The following is a 15,678-nucleotide window of genomic DNA, read 5'->3' on the forward strand; positions in this document are numbered from 1 at the left end:
CTAAGCAGTGGAAGGCAGGTACCTGAACCAAGCTCCAGGCCTCTTGACGCGCAAACTCGCGATGCCTGGCAAGCATCTGCTGTAGCTCTCCACACACAGCTCGTCCCCCACGTCCCTACCCATCTGCCTCCCTCCCGTCTCCCTCTCTACTGCTACCACTGCTACCGCTACTACCGCTACTACCGCTACAGTCTACTACTCAGCTACGGATATAGACAGTGGACATCCTACCTAGTAGTAGGAGCCTCGCCGCCCAAGCCACCCCAAACCGCCTTTTCGACTTGAACGTCTCTCGAACCCGTCCTGCAGTTCTGTCTGCTCGCATCATACCACAGTCATGGCGGACCGTTACTCATTCTCCTTGACTACCTTCTCCCCTAGGTAAAATCTCACTCCCTTGGAGCGTCCCTCCGCCTATAGCGCTCTAGCCCTGGCTAATTCCCTACCAGCGGAAAACTGGTCCAGATTGGTATGTCAGCCCTGCGAAAGGAAAAAGAAGGGGAAAATACCTAGCGCTCGAACGCAGAGAAGCTTGCGCTTCCGATTCGTCGTGAAGCCGGCTAACCTTTCCCTAGAGTATGCGCTGAACGCGGTCAACCAAGGCGTGACAGCCCTGGGCATTAAAGGTGAGTAGGTCGATTGAGAAATAGGCTTGGGTGTATCCTCGCTGATAGCTGTAGCGACAAATGGGATTGTCCTTGCAACTGAGAAGAAGTCGTCTTCGCCTCTCGCAGACCCCTCTTCCTTGTCCAAGGTCAGCCTGATCACCCCCAACATCGGCATGGTGTATTCTGGTATGGGCCCCGATTACCGGGTGCTGGTGGATAGGGCTCGGAAAGTATCCCACACTGGCTATAAGAGGATCTACAACGAGTACCCACCTACTCGGATATTAGTGCAGGACGTCGCGCGTGTGATGCAGGAAGCGACGCAATCCGGTGGTGTCCGGCCCTACGGGGTCAGTCTGCTGATCGCCGGGTGGGACGAAGGCATCCTGCCAGACGAGGAGCTACCTGCTGAAGGCGAGGTTGGCGGCGAGAAGAAGCCGTCAGGTAAGACCGGCGGCATTCTGAAGGGTGGCCCCATGCTCTACCAGGTCGACCCGTCGGGAAGTTATTTCCCCTGGAAGGCCACCGCTATCGGGAAGAGCGCAACGACGGCCAAGACCTTCCTAGAGAAGAGATACACCGAGGGCTTGGAATTGGAGGACGCCGTGCACATTGCGCTCCTAACTCTGAAGGAGACGATCGAGGGCGAGATGAACGGGGAGACAATCGAGATTGGTGAGCATGACGCAAATGACCCCGTCCGAGAGGGTTAGCTAACGGATTGGAGGTATCGTCGGTCCCCCCGCGGATCACCTGCTCGGCGTGGAGGGTGTCCAGGGGGCCACCGGGCCGCGATTCAGAAAGCTCACCCCGCAGGAAATCGAGGACTACCTTACGAATCTCTGAGCAACGGCACGGCCTAATTTTTGCATGAGTTCACGTGTATCATAGAATAGCATAGAGGGCTGAATGCGGCAGAATCATTCACGGGATTGATGCTTGGTTAGGATGAACGAAGTGCGATGCCCCGCTTCTACACCAACAACAACTTGCCCTTCCCCTAGAACCAAGGGTACTTTCGTCCACGACGACGGCGACGACGACAATAACGACGCCTCACTAGCAGGCAATCCGAGCTGACCATTAGTATTGTTACCAGTGACATATACGTCTCCCTCCGAGCTAAGCACGATTATGTGCGATTCCCCGACTCCGCAATCCGTTATGTCGCATTCCTCCACCACGACAGGCGCAGGGCTACTTGATAAATCATCGATGAGCCCCCGCCGACCCGGATAGCCGCCCCAAGCGTAGAGGTCATGCCCTTCGGTCAAGGCCAGGAGTAGATATCCCGCCGCGCCGATCCTTATTATTCTACCGGTCGGCAAGTCCTCGAGCTCCTCTACGGGGCCGGGTTTCTCCGCCGGGCTAACAGAGACGTACGCATGAGACCCCGTAATCTTCGCCTTCCTAGAGAAGCGATGGCTGACCTACCTCGAAGGCGTTATCGGCCGCCCGAGACAGGCACCGTAGCGCTCATCTCCCCAGGTCCAGACGCGGCCGTCCTGCGACAAGGCTGCAAAGCCCGTCTCGTACGCCGCCAGCTGGATTATTCGACCTATTGCGGGGAATGTTTGCTGGTCCTGCAAGCGCGCGCCAGGCGCCGAGGGATATTGGCGAACAGCATCGCGGCCATCGTACTCTACTCCTTGAATGAGCGCGACGTGTGCTAGGCAAACGGCTAGAATTACGAACTGTTCAACCTACCAGCTACTAGGCCATTGCCGGAAATAGCTGCTACGGAGGAGAGAAGCTCGTTGATGATGCACCTCGGGGTGTCTTCGACAAAGCCCGCTTGTCGCACGGCCGAGGCAGTCCGAGCTGAGAGGCCCGTATTAACGCAACGATGAATATAGATAGGGACATATATATATATAGTAGGGAACATGGCATTCGGAGGGGAGCAGACATACCGAAAGTGCAGGATAGGAGGGGACGTGGGCGTTCGATGCTCCTGTCCGTCAGGATGGGTTGAAAAGACGTTAGATCGGTTGGCTCGGCGGATGCGTCCTCGCCGCCGTCGAACTGCAGCTGGCGCCAGGCATTGAAGCCGGCAGCAAGCAGTTCCATAGTGGCACAAGTCCAAGCGAGTTACTGCGGATCATAGGGGTTTGTGCGCATCTCCTACGGAGGACCAAAGAGTAAACCAAGGAGGGAGGAGTAGTTGTTTTTTTCCCAAGAATTTCCCTTTCTGTGCCTGTGCTGTGTCTCTCGACAGCTCCGCCAATCAATCGATTCTTGTATTTAATTCTCGTGGGACTGAAAGGACGCAGTTCAAGGTGAGGCTGGAGCCTGGACAAGTACTTCGTACCGGTTCTGTTATAGGGTACCTGTCAGGCTGCGACACAAACGGAAGGATACGAGTGATTCACCCCCGGGATGATAAATGACGATTTTTGGGCGCCTACTACTATTGCTTCTCAGGAATTCTGCGAGAGAGAGAGAGAGAGAGAGAGAGAGAGAGAGAGAGTAAGTCGTCCCGACTCTTATTCGATAAGGCAAGCTAACCTAAGCCGATAAGCGAGAGCCAACAAGAAACAGGGAGAGGAAGTTGGGAATCGAGCATAAACATACTTATATAAGCGGGCGAGCTCGGTATACGGCATAACCACCTCTATAGGCGCACAGTAAGTCGGCACCCACATACCCAGTGTAGGGCATATACCCATAACTTACGCGCGGACACCGCCCGCCTGCCAGCCTGGAGCGACGATATAACTGGCCGTCTTGTTTCCTCCCGCCCCAAGTCTACCCAGCTGAGAGTCTGCGGCCCTCACCGCCCCAGCGACAATGCACGAGACGCAGCACCCGCCGCTACTGGTCGACTGGGACTCGGACGACTCAAGCGAGGGGGCGGACCTCGAGCCCGTCACCACCGAGAGCTATGAAGACCCGACCCTCCCATCTCCCGAGCCGCCCGAGGCCGGCGAGATCGAAGAGCAGGCCCAAGATCCGGTAGTCATACACGCCCGGGAGTACCAGCTTGAGATGCTTGAGCTGAGCCTCAAACGCAACATCATAGTTGCGGTAGGAGAGCACTGTGCCAATTATCTTCTGTGTGACCACCTTGGCCTGACACGAGTATTTCACAGATGGAAACGGGAACTGGGAAGACACAGGTGTAAGTCTGTCCGTCTAGTGCCGCCCATCGAGTTGGCCTGAAGTCCGCAAAGTCATGGCTGAACTCCTCTCCCTCTCTTTGTCTCGTCCCCGCGCGTGTGATCGCATGTACTCGCAAGTCCCTATCTCTCCACCTACACGTACATACTTATAGCCTTCTTTCAGCGCGGTGCTCAGAATTCAAGCCGAGCTCAGCAAGCCTGCTTCCGATAAGGCAAGCCCTGCTTCGTCCGTAGGTACCTTTGCACGTTGTTGCTGACTGCAGTGTCGTGTAGGTTGTGTGGTTTCTAGCGCCCACTGTCGCTTTGTGCGAGCAGCAATTCGGAGTCCTCAGATCGCAGATCCAGTCTGTTCAGATCAAGCTTCTCAGCGGCGCAGACGGCGTTGACACTTGGTCGGACGTTCGTACGTGGAATGACTATCTGAAGAACGTTCGCATCGTTATCTCCACCTATCAGGTTCTCCTGGACGCAGTCTCCCACGGATTCGTGCCTATTGATCGGCTATCGTTGATAGTATTTGACGAAGGTAAGTACGGCCTCGCTGTCCTACTGAACCCGCTTCGTGGAAGCTAACATATAGTAGCGCACAACTGCGTCGGCAAGCACCCGGGCAAGAAAATCATGGATCGGTATCGCGACAATAAGGACGCGAGCCTCCCCGTCCCGTCGATACTTGGTCTTACGGCAAGCCCCGTCATGAGATCCGATCTTAGGGGCCTAGAGCGCATAGAACATACGCTAGATTCCATATGCAAGAGCCCAACCATCCACCGAGAGGAGCTCATAATCACAGTCAAGCGGCCGGTTATAACCAGCGTCATGTACCCCCTTCCTTATGACATCCCTCATACTAACACCATGAAAAGCGTCGCTGACGCATATGACGGCTTGGTCATATTTAAAGACCCGTACGTAACTCGGCTACAGGCCGACAATACCGAGCGCGGCCGGGCCTCACTCCAACGAGTTTTACAGAAGAGGGACACCTATACCTTCAAGTATATGGAATCGTTATTGCGCAAGAGCACAGAGATGCAGAGAGAGCTTGGTTCGGTAAGCCGTTTGTTCTTTGCCTCCTTGTGGACTTTGCCGCTTTCCTCCTAGGCAACCACAGACGATACCGTCGACTGTAAGCTGAGGCAGCAGGGTCCCTGTTATCCAATACAGCTCCAACCCCGTTTTGACATGCGATATTTCTAGCTAACTCTGCGGTTTGCAGTGGGCCGCGGACTATTTCATATTCATGTCCGTCAAGCGGTTGCTCGAGTCCACCCAGGGAAACAACATATGGTTCCAGGAATTGGGGGTCGAGGAGAAGCAGTATCTCGCAGAGGCATTGTTAAAGATTAATATTTCAACGCCCCCCTCCTTCGAAAAGGATATCTCTCGGATCAGCATGTCCGAAAAGGTTAAAGCCCTTGTGCGAGAGCTCTCGCCTGCCGACGAGGAGACGATCGGTATCATATTCGTACGCGAAATCGCGACAGTAGCAGTCCTGTCACATATGCTATCCCTTCACCCGTCCACAAAGAGCCGTTTCCGGATCGGCACTATGGTCGGCGCAAATACCTATAACGGCCAGAAACGGGTAGACCTAGGCAATCTCATTGCGAAGAATAACTACGAGGACCTCGAGAAATTCAGAAAAGGCCAGCTCAACCTCCTCATAGCTACCAGCGTTCTAGAAGAAGGCATCGACGTCCCAGCCTGTAACATGGTCATCTGTTTCGACGAACCAGCTAACTTGAAGGCATTTATCCAGAGGCGCGGCAGAGCCCGGATGAAGGAGTCGAAGCTCATCCTGCTGACAGGTGACCCCAAGTTCATGGTTAACAAGTGGACCATGCTTGAGGAAGAGATGAAGAAACGTTACGAAGATGAGATGAGAGAAGTCCAGGAGCTCATAGAACTTGAAGAATCCGAACAAGCAGACATCGAGCCCCTGTATGTACCGGCAACTGGAGCTAAGCTAGATTTCGACCAAGTGAAGTCGCATTTGCATCATTTATGCGCGGGGCTTTCGCGCCGACAATATATCGAATCACAGCCATATTATCTGTTTCAACAAGAAAATGTCCTTCGAGAAGGGCCCCCGCAAATCAGGGCGGTCGTGGTCCTGCCGATGTCACTACCCCCCGACCTCCGAAGAGCAGAAAGCAAGTGGACGTGGTACTCCGAGAAGAATGCTAGTAAAGACGCTGCATTCCACGCCTTTAAGGCGATCTACGAGGCGGGACTGGTCAATGACAACTTGCTGCCCGTGAGAGACGAAATCCTGCGAGACGTTGAAACCAGGGCTGCGCTTGCTGAAGTTCGTCCGCAATGGAGACCCTGGACTCGAGTTGCGAACGCCTGGGGCCACCAAGCCGAGAGATACACACGTAGATTACGCCTAGTAGGCAAGCAGGGCAGTGTGATGTGCGAATTCGACTGTACGTTACCGATTAAGTTCCCAGAGTTATCGCCCTTCACAATCTACTGGGACCATTCCAACTGTTGGACGATCGAAGTGGGCGAGATGAAGACCGTGCCACCAAACGATCTCTCCAGCGATCAAAGTCCAGCACTGGTCGACCTAGCATTCCGACATCGCAACTTGACAGCCAAGAATGCTCAGCAAGTCCTTCACATTCGGTCGCCGACTAGAGAGATTCCGTTCCAAGTGCTATTTGGCCAAAAACATATCGAAGAGGCCTCTCTCGATGACACGGTCGTCATACGTTACCATTATGGGAACATTGGCTTCTTCAAGGGCCGGCTGTCCTCTCTCGACCCGGCTGTACAGATACCTGAAAAACTACAGGACGAACCCGCCGATCAACCTTGGCTGGTGCTCCAGAAGTGGCCAAAACGCAGAGATTTTCTCCGGCCGCTCGCGGAAACAGCCTCGGCGCCTTCTAAGAAATCGAGGCAGATTGTATGGCCCATGCACCTTTGTACGGTGGACGGTATCGACGTTTCCAGCGTGCATTTTGGCACCCTCATTCCCTCGATCACACACGTGATAGAGGTTCAGCTAGTGGCCATCGAACTATGCGAGACCATCCTCAAGGATGTGCAGTATTCGGATCTCTCGCTAGTCGTAACAGCGATCAGCTCGCCGGCGGCTAACGAACCGACAAATTACCAGAGACTGGAATTCCTGGGCGATTCGATCCTCAAGATGCTAGCGACGGCTACCGTAACCGCAAACCGTAAGTCACCACTTCCTCCCAAGACAAATACGAAATCTACCAAAACAGAGATTTCTAGGGGGAGATATACGCATACATTCTAACTGAATCTTTTCAGACCCTCTTTATCCTGAAGGATACCTCGACGCCATAAAGACTACCATAGTGTCCAACTCCAGGCTGTGCCGCTCGGCGGTTGAGACGCACCTGGACCAGTTCATCCTCTCGAGAAAGTTCACGGCCGCGAAATGGAAGCCGCTCTACGTGGAGGACCTATGTGAGGCCGCGGGTGCTGACGCGGACGAGAAGAGGGAAATGTCGACAAAGACACTCGCGGACGTTATCGAGGCACTCGTTGGGGCTGCGTATGTTGACGGTGGGATGGCTAAGGCGATGACGTGCCTCAAGATCTTCCTGCCGGAAGTGAAGTGGCTCAGCCTCGAGGAGGCCGGCAGAACGTTGTTCAAGCAAGCTGCCAAAAGCAGTGAGCTCCCGCCGGCTCTGCAACCGCTCGAGAAATTGATCGGGTACTCGTTCCGCAACAAGAACCTGCTCGTCGAGGCGGTGACGCACGCCTCTTTCGGCCTCATCGAGGCAGCTGGTGTGTGCATGGAGCGCCTCGAGTTCCTCGGCGACGCTGTTCTCGACAGTATCGTCACGCGCGTCCTGTGGGATGCTGACCTCGACCTGTCCCAGAACGAGATGCACCTCCTCCGTGTCGCAACCGTCAACGCCGACCTGCTTGGCTTCGTCACTATGGAATGGACCGCCGAGCAGGAGGCCACCAACGTATCCAACCCCAGGATCCCTCCCCCTCCTTCGTCCTCCCTGGGGTCTCGTGCTTCCCCCGCGCCGTCGGCTTCGCATTCTACTAAGAGTGGCACATCTAGCACCCCTCTCTCCCCGACCAGCCACAGATTTAAGAGGGCTAAGATCGCCGCCCACCCCATCATCTCCACCTACACGGAATCGATCGCATTCTTCAAGTTCCTGCGGCACGTGTCGACGGCGATGACGGCGACACAGCTCAGGGCCGCGGCACGGCACGCGGCAAGGCGGGAGCCGATCGCGGAGGCGATCGAGCGTGTACACAGCAACGTCGAGAATGGTCACAAATACACCTACCCATGGGCGGCTCTCGCGGAGCTGCGTATCCCCAAGTTCTTCAGTGACCTGTTTGAAAGTGTGCTCGGTGCCGTTTGGGTCGACGCGAGCGCGGACGGCGACGCGGGATGGCGCGACGAGGCGTGTGCCGCGGTTGCCGAACGCGCCGGCGTCGTACCGTTCCTACGCCGTCTGCTCGCCGCCGGTGCCGATGCAGACGTGAGGCACCCCAAGAACCAGCTTGGCGAGCTCGCGGCAAAGCGGGGCCTGACGGTCGAGTACCGGTGCGAGGCCCGGGATAGAAACGGTGGTGAGGGCGGGGCGGAAGGGGACGGAGAGGAAGAAGAAGAAGAAGAAGAGGAGGAGGAGGAGGAGAAGGAGGAAGAAGAAGAAGAAGAAGAAGATGGAGGAGCGCCTACTCAGGATTCGGGGATATCCGGAGAGAAAGACGCAGTGGGAGATGTGAAAGGCGGAAAGAAGCTCGTCTGCACGATCGTGATTGGGGACGAGGTAGTCGTCGAGATCGTCCGCAGGGGCGCGACCCCCGATGAGATACAGGCCGTGGCGGCAGACGCGGCCTACAGGATACTCAGGGAGAGGTACGAGAGGGGAGAAGAAGAGGAGGAGGAGACGCCAGATGTGGTGATGCAGGGAGCGGCGCTCTGATTTACCGAGGACACGCGGACGAGCCGAGTAACGAATATGCTGGTTACGAAGCAGTATGGCAGGCGTCGGTACGGACGGAAATGGCGATGGGGAAGGGGGCAGGGCCCTGGCCACGCCGCCCATGGATGGATATCCAAGGTTTATTTCTGACTTTCCCTACTTTACCTTTTTTGATTCGAGGGCATTTGATGGATACTACGCGCGATGATCTACGGCAGGTCACGAGGTTGGGATATCGGGGAGATGGATAGTTAGAGATAGATAGATAGATAGACGACTTAGGCTTGCCTACCTACGTACCATTTTAACTTGGATACACTCGTAATTACTGGTTATTTACCTCGTCTCTGCTCATACGGAAGAGCACATTAAATACTTCAGTTATGGAAGTCAGCGTAGTATTCCAGCAGACTGATCTAAGCTGGCTATAGGTATATCCGGCCGCTATCTCACACCGCGTGGGTATAGGCGAGTAAGAGTCCCTCGCCCCTGGTGTAAATCCAAGTTCTCTTTCGCGTTAAGGCTGTCGCGACGCAGGTTCAGACGCGTTAGGCATCGGCGGCGTCTCACCTCTCTCTCGGGCATTTCGGGGTATCAAATCTTTTTCTTCATCGTTGGCCATCACCGGCCACGGTCGCTCTCGAGGGCATCTCAGGGTATCAAATATTTTTCTTTGTCGTCGGCCGCCGTCAACCACGGTGGTTCGTAATCTCGTCATAGTCGTTTTCTTTTCTTTTTTTTTTTGCTCGTCACCACCAGCAGACAGGAGTCGTCCCATCTCTCTGTCCGCCCGTCTAGCGACCGCGCTTCTTTTCCCTTTCCCGGTATCCCCCTGTGTGTGTGTCCTCACGCCTGTAGGGAGGTGGCAGGTGTCGTGGTAGTAGGTAGATATATCGTAAGATCGCTGTTGGCGTGCGTAGAAGTCGCGAGGTCGCGTCGCGGGCCCGAGGGGGAAGGGGAAGGAAATGGAAAAAAGAAGCAACCCCGTAACAGTCCGCAATCGTGATACCCCCCTTAGTCCCCCCTCCTCTCCTCCTCACTCCTCCTCTCCTTCTCTCTACTCACTCCTCTTCCTCTCCTATCTTACTCCCCTGCGCCCCGCCCCTCCCGCGGCGGGGGGCGAGAGTCGGAGGGGAACCTCTCGTGGAGGTAGTCGTAGCGGAGGCCGTTGGCGTAGCCGCCGTAGCCGTAGTCGAGGGGGCGGTCGCGGTCGCGGCCGAGGCGCGTGGACCAGTCGCCGCGGCGGCTGAAGCCGGCGCCGATGCGCTCGGGCAGCTCGTGGAGGTGGGCCGGCTGGCAGACGACGACGCCGCGGTCGCCGAGCCCCGGGCCGTCGAGCCCCGTCGCCCGCGCCAGCGCCGTCGGGCTGAACAGCATCTGCTCCGCCGTCAGGCTCACCGTCGGCAGCCGCGCGCCCGGCGACCGCGGCCGTGGCGGAGGCGGCGGCGTCCGCGACGCGTCCCGCGTCCTCTCCGCCCACGTCCACTTCGACGCGTCGATCAGCTGCGACGCGTCGAACCGCCGCCGCCGCCGCCCGGGGACCGCCGCCGCCGCCGAGGCACGGCTGGCCGTGTTAGCGCCGTCAGGGTGGGCGTGGCGCCGCCGCCGCCGCTCCCGCCAGCGCTGCTTCTGCCGCTCCCGGAACCGCTCGCGCCGCGCCTGGTCCCCCTCGGGATCGAACAGGTTGGGCCGCTTTCGGCCGCGGCCCTCGTCGTCGTCGTCGTCGTTGTCGTCGTCGTCGTTGTCGTCGTCGTCGTCCCGGGCGCGCTTCCCGCCGGCGGGGCGCGGCGGGGCGACGGGCTCCTCTTCCTTCGCCTTCTCGACGCGCGGGACGCGGACGGGGTACCAGTGTTTGCCGAAGTTGTATTCCCGCATGCCGCGGTCGCAGTAGTTGTGGTCCGGGCACTCGCAGCCGTCGGCGACTCCGCGGTCGCTGTCGGGGTGGGTGACAGCGGTGGATGAGGGGGGGAAGGGGCTTGTGGAGAAGAAGTGCCCAGGGGGTGAGGTTGGGTAATAGCTTGGGCTGCGGGCATCGTCGTCCTGCTCGCATCTGACGGGGGCCTGGTCGTGGTGGTTCGAGTCAACGTCGCCGGTGTCATTTTCCGGGATCTCTGGGCTCTTGGTATGAGCCTCGTCCTTCTCTACTCTGACGTGCGTGTCCGGGGCGGGATGTTTGCCGGAATCATTCTCTTTGATGCCCTTATTCTCGAGAGAAAGGCCATTGTTGTCTTCTCCGTGGTACTGAGTGACGTGTTCCTGTAGGGTAGTATCGAGATTATGATCTTCTCTCCCAACACGATCTTTCTCGTGATTGATAGCGGATGCCTGCTTCTGGGGCTCGAGTTAGGAACTGATAGCATTACTAACAATGTAACATAGGGGTTCTCAAACGATAGCTAGGTCTATGAGATGTACTGGTCTTACCTGCTGGAGCATCTCTAATGCTAGGGCTTCAATCTCCTCCTGCGAGAGCCCCTGTAGGGCAGCAGGAGTGGTGCTATAAGGATCTTTGCGGATTGGGTAGGTAGGGCGCGGGATGATTCCCATACGCATAATAGCCTCTATTTCAAAACGTTAGCTTAACGAGGTGTCAAGCAAAGTTACAAGCAGAAAGGGGGAGGGGGTTCGGGGTTATGAGTCATTTACCTCTGGTTAGGCATGAGAATAGAAAGGTGATAATAGAATACCCGCACGGGACCGCGAGAGGAGAATGGGCGTGGACGTTGTCGTTGTGTGACTCTCCAACTGCTTTCTGGACTTTGACCTCAATGATGTCGGATTTCTCGAGTCCTTCGACGGCTCCCGTGTACTTTGCTCCATTAATATTCTCTGCTGCGTCCCCAGAGTTAGCAAGCTTGTCATAGGTGAAGTTTAGGATGGTATTTGACGATGGTATTCACCTGAGTCGATGAGAGAAGACTTGAAATCCTCTTGAGTACTGCCAATATGGTGGGTAGTATCCACCAAAGACATCTCACATTCCCAGTCACCGTGCTGGATATCAGCCTTGCCACACGTGGTGCCCTTAGCCCATCGTCCGTTCATGTAGACGGCGACGTCGAGGCTGTTGGCGGAGAGGTCCCATTCGTACTCATCAGTGATCTTGATATGGACAGAGACTCCGGTGCTATTATATTCGAGAACCCTGCCAGTAATGATCGTATCGTTCTGGCTGTCGTCCGAGACGTAGAAGGAATCCGGATCAATGAATTCAGTTGCTTCGATACCGTTGAGACGGATTGTGACTTCCAGTCCGGGGACCGCAGGGATGATGGCCATTTTCCCTTTGGCGAGTCGCTCTGAACCTCGGGTGAATGTCTTTTTAATGATATGGCAGTCTGCTCAAACGGGAAGATTGCGGCTATGAGTTGGGCCGGGTTTGTGGTCCGGAGGAAAGTTGCCTCATAGAAAGGAGTGGTAAAGAGGATGGGTATTAGAAAATAGGGTGGTAGGACAGATGGAGGTGGCTCAGGGGATGGATGGATGGACGGATGTAATGTTGTCAAAGGCTTAGATTCAATAAATAGAGGTTAAATCGTAACGTGACCTTATGTGAATCATAAACCATAACCTAAATTGCTGTCCCAGATGGTTTCCAGTGTAGGTGTGTGCCGCGCGGTGTATACACGCGTAGGGCACACGTACACACGTACACGCATACGCGTAGGGGCTGCCATGGGCGACCGAATAAGATGACACGTCGAAGAGATACGACTAAGTATAGCGATGTCGAAGCCACCATCCCAGAGCAGGGGATAGTTAGATATATATATGGCTATGCCGTCGAGCTACAAGCCGTCAGCCCTGTCTTCCGAGTGCCTCCTCCTCCCTGGAACACCCACTCGTAAAAAGACGATGTAGGTTCATGTACGGACTAACCAGCACATCTCGAGGGAGCCATCAGTATTATGGTAGTGAATAGAGGCACATGAATTATGGTCTCGTTCCATTAGGTCGTTAAGTCGGTTCCCTTCCTCATCCTGATAACCGCGTATAACCAGCTGTGACGTCTCAGGTGGGAAAGAAATGAAAGCCGTCATCTCTTTTACTCCTCTCCTAGTCACAGTATCCGCTTTTTCTAGTCCGTTACACGTATGGTGATAACCCCCTCCCCCGTCTCCGGTCACCCCAGTTATACTACAAGGCCTTCCTCCTGTGCTTCGTCTCGTTCGAGGCGCTCCAGTCCATTACACACTGCGCCGTACACCCTCAGGGGTACGGCCACTTCGAAACTCTCGCATTCGAGATTCTCCGCTGCTACCATCACGAGCCCGCCCCGATCGTCCCGGGAGATTTCTTCCAGCAGCGGGTGCGGGCCGATGAGCTGTGAGTCGGCGCTCACCGACGACGGAACTACGAATTCGATCCTGATCTTCCAATCCAAGCTCAGCCCGGTCGTGATGAATTCCGGCGTTGCTCCGATGGGAATCGTAGGGTTGAAGACGATCCTGCGCGAGAAAAGCGTCGCCTCGCTCGAGCTTCCGTACACCTTGCGCGTTACCCTATGAATGCTCGCCTCGCTCCGGAGTGCTAACGTCGGCTCGACACGCTCTGCCGTCTCGAGCGCTGCGTGGATGGCGTAGCACGGGATTTCGGCCCCGGTGAAATCAATGGCCATCGTCACCGACTCGCCTAGTTTGTAGGCCGGCCGCGCGAGCATCACAACGCCGACACGCCGCCCGTTCCGGGCTATCTCAAAACGGTTGCTGCTCTGTCCGGACTCGGACGAAAGATTTGACCGGAGAATGGCGAGGTCTATCGCTTCCTTTGCCGACGTAGCCTCCTCGAAAGTAGAAGCTCGCCGGGATTGCGGAGCGGCGGCGGTTGGTGACAGAAGCCCCATGCCTGGATGAGGTCGATTGAGAAGCTCGTCGACGTACGCCAAAAACCCGCTGTGCGTCGACTCGGGACGCTCGGGCTTGCTTCTCTTCAGAGGGACGGGATGGGAGGATTTATCAAGCAGCTGCACCCTCGCAAGATCGCGAAGTATGATGTAAGGCGAGAGGAGATCGTGGCCCAGGATCTCACCGTGGCTGTTGACGCTCCCGAGAACGCGGAAGGGAACGTCAACCGATCGTACCTGTTGCTCTTTCGTGCCACCGGGCCTCTGGGTGCCAATCACTAGGCTATACGAGATCTTTATGGCCTTGCCGCGGTGCGTCGGAGGCAATCCTTTAGGCAGTTTGAAAGAGTACTCGTACGTACGGCTCTCGCCGGGGCCCAACTGTAGATCCACGAATAATATCGACTGCGGCGTCGATAGGAGGGGAATGGACCTGGAGCTTGCCACGCCGCGCATCTGCTTGATGCTGCTCAGTTCCCCGCCGCCGAGGAGTTCTCCGATGGAATTGCTGATGCTCCCCCAGCCGAATCCGGTTAGGAGCCCGGTCGTTCTCCTTGAGGTCTCGACGCCGATGACGCCACCCCCCTGACCGCCCAAGACAGCTTTCCGTTTGACTGCTTCGAAGGGGCCTAGATTAATAAGCGACCCGTCGAGCGTAAATGAGCCCTGGACTTGTGCGTAGCCCATCATTAACGACTCCGGAAGCTTCGCATGGTTCATGAATGACATGCCGGAGCCCCGCCGCCAGTGTGCCGGCTTCCGTCCGTTCAGTAATGGGTTTGTTACATATTCCGAAGCGAGCGTCTCAGACGAGTTATTGCTCAACGAGTAGAACTCGCCGCTACTTCTAGGAGTACCGCCGGCAATACTCGTCGTGGATAATATCCGTGCTATGGGAATTGCTTGTTCAGTGATGGTCGGTATCGCGTCCTTCGGGCGCGCCGGGAGACTCACAGCCTCCCCCGGCCCGGACACAGGTATTGGCAAAGCCTCATTCAGCTGCGCGTTAGGTGGGCCGCCGGCACTTTCGGTCGGAAGTGACGACTGCGCCACAGGGAATTTGAAGTCAGGTACTGGCCCGGGGCTTCTCTTCGGCGCCTGCGAGCCGAGAAAACTGGGAGTGCTGGGTACGGTGGAGGCGCCTGATGGTCTCCCGAACCCAAACTTGGACGGGGGAAAGGAATGGTTGAATACGGGCGAGCTTTCAGAGCCGAACGGTCGTCGCGGCAAGGCGGCGGACTGCGGGCCATTCATCAGGCCGCCCCTCGGCGATATCTGTAAACTAGCAGATCGCCCGTGGCCGCGGCCCGACCGTTGAGGCCGCGCGGGTGCCACATTCGCGTGCGGCTGGTCCTCGAGAGCCGCGGCCGACCCTATCGACACTATGGATAGAGACCGCTTGTGAGCATGCCCCGGCCGTTGCGGCGGCTGTTGTGCCGGGGCCCACTGCGGCGGCGTCCATTGTTGCGGCGGCGCTCTCGTCGAACGCGGGCTGGCGGAGGGTACGGAGAGGGACAAGGTAGAACGGTGCCCCCGTCCTGGGAGGGGAGGGGTGAGTCCGTTGTTCGGTTTCGTTCTCGGGCTCAACAGAGGCGACGGCTGTCTCGACCGTTCGGCAATGGGCGTCTGCGGCTGCTGATGCTGATTTGGGGGCCTCGCCTGGTTCGGGCCCGGGGCGACGTTCTTGAAGGTGATCCGGCACTTGATATCTTCGCCGGAAAAGACGGTCTGGTCGTCCCAGGCTATAAACACTCGGATATTGCTTGCTACTCCTTCAGGCGGCATGGTGACACTCCTTCCAATCGAAGGGGAGGACTCATGTATGGAACCGCATCGTCGTGGTCATGTCATTGGGAACTGGCGGCCGGCGGCTTGAGCCAGGAAGTAAACGAGACGGCCCCGAGCCGAGTCTAGATGGGATGATGCAGTATCCGGTCCACTGCGGCTATGGGCAGGATAGGACAGGACGGAGGATGGAGCCAGGAGCAGTTCGGTACCGGGGCGTGGTTTGGCTAGTTATCGTGTCGGATGCGGATTCGTACGGGTACGGTGGAGCATTGGGCACAAAGAGAGGTTCAAGACGCCGAGGGAAAATGGCCGGGCGCCTTCGGCAGCATCAGATGCGATTTACACTATTGCGACGGTGGAATGGGTGAGGTGTT

General features: G+C 56.7%; 5 protein-coding genes across 5 annotated transcripts; 2 read left to right on the forward strand and 3 right to left on the reverse strand.

Annotated features, from left to right (window-relative positions):
• The first annotated feature begins 207 nt into the window (after positions 1-207).
• GGS23DRAFT_535321 (putative proteasome component Pre8) lies at positions 208-1,940 on the forward strand. Its single transcript, XM_051514764.1, has 6 exons — positions 208-381; positions 450-469; positions 576-626; positions 681-1,283; positions 1,336-1,565; positions 1,708-1,940. Exons 1-5 carry the CDS (start codon positions 338-340, stop codon positions 1,452-1,454), a joined length of 837 nt encoding a protein of 278 aa, XP_051372170.1. The 5' UTR covers positions 208-337; the 3' UTR covers positions 1,455-1,565; positions 1,708-1,940.
• On the reverse strand, positions 1,529-2,678 carry GGS23DRAFT_596637 (RCC1/BLIP-II; the record flags this gene model as incomplete). Its single annotated transcript, XM_051518503.1, has 4 exons — positions 1,529-1,976; positions 2,043-2,250; positions 2,316-2,429; positions 2,522-2,678. 4 exons carry the CDS (start codon positions 2,676-2,678, stop codon positions 1,529-1,531), a joined length of 927 nt encoding a protein of 308 aa, XP_051372171.1.
• A 308-nt stretch (positions 2,679-2,986) lies between these two features.
• GGS23DRAFT_567163 (uncharacterized protein) lies at positions 2,987-9,023 on the forward strand. The gene is made up of 9 exons (XM_051516315.1): positions 2,987-3,077; positions 3,130-3,235; positions 3,309-3,635; positions 3,701-3,729; positions 3,894-3,942; positions 4,004-4,256; positions 4,314-4,783; positions 4,950-6,924; positions 7,022-9,023. The coding sequence occupies exons 3-9, from the start codon at positions 3,399-3,401 to the stop codon at positions 8,671-8,673; spliced, it is 4,665 nt and encodes a 1,554-aa protein (XP_051372172.1). The 5' UTR covers positions 2,987-3,077; positions 3,130-3,235; positions 3,309-3,398; the 3' UTR covers positions 8,674-9,023.
• A 1,837-nt stretch (positions 9,024-10,860) lies between these two features.
• Positions 10,861-12,098, reverse strand: GGS23DRAFT_535435 (uncharacterized protein). The gene is made up of 4 exons (XM_051514766.1): positions 11,574-12,098; positions 11,320-11,505; positions 11,098-11,234; positions 10,861-11,023 (listed from the first exon to the last, which is right to left on the reverse strand). The coding sequence occupies exons 1-4, from the start codon at positions 11,950-11,952 to the stop codon at positions 10,949-10,951; spliced, it is 777 nt and encodes a 258-aa protein (XP_051372173.1). The 5' UTR covers positions 11,953-12,098; the 3' UTR covers positions 10,861-10,948.
• A 512-nt stretch (positions 12,099-12,610) lies between these two features.
• On the reverse strand, positions 12,611-15,422 carry GGS23DRAFT_535415 (Rgp1-domain-containing protein). Its single transcript, XM_051514765.1, has one exon. It carries the CDS (start codon positions 15,299-15,301, stop codon positions 12,806-12,808), a length of 2,496 nt encoding a protein of 831 aa, XP_051372174.1. The 5' UTR covers positions 15,302-15,422; the 3' UTR covers positions 12,611-12,805.
• Positions 15,423-15,678: the final 256 nt, after the last annotated feature.

The sequence above is a fragment of the Durotheca rogersii genome (assembly GCF_024521655.1).
Source record: "Durotheca rogersii strain YMJ 92031201 chromosome Unknown GGS23scaffold_9, whole genome shotgun sequence".
NCBI classification, from domain to species: Eukaryota; Fungi; Ascomycota; class Sordariomycetes; order Xylariales; family Xylariaceae; genus Durotheca; species Durotheca rogersii.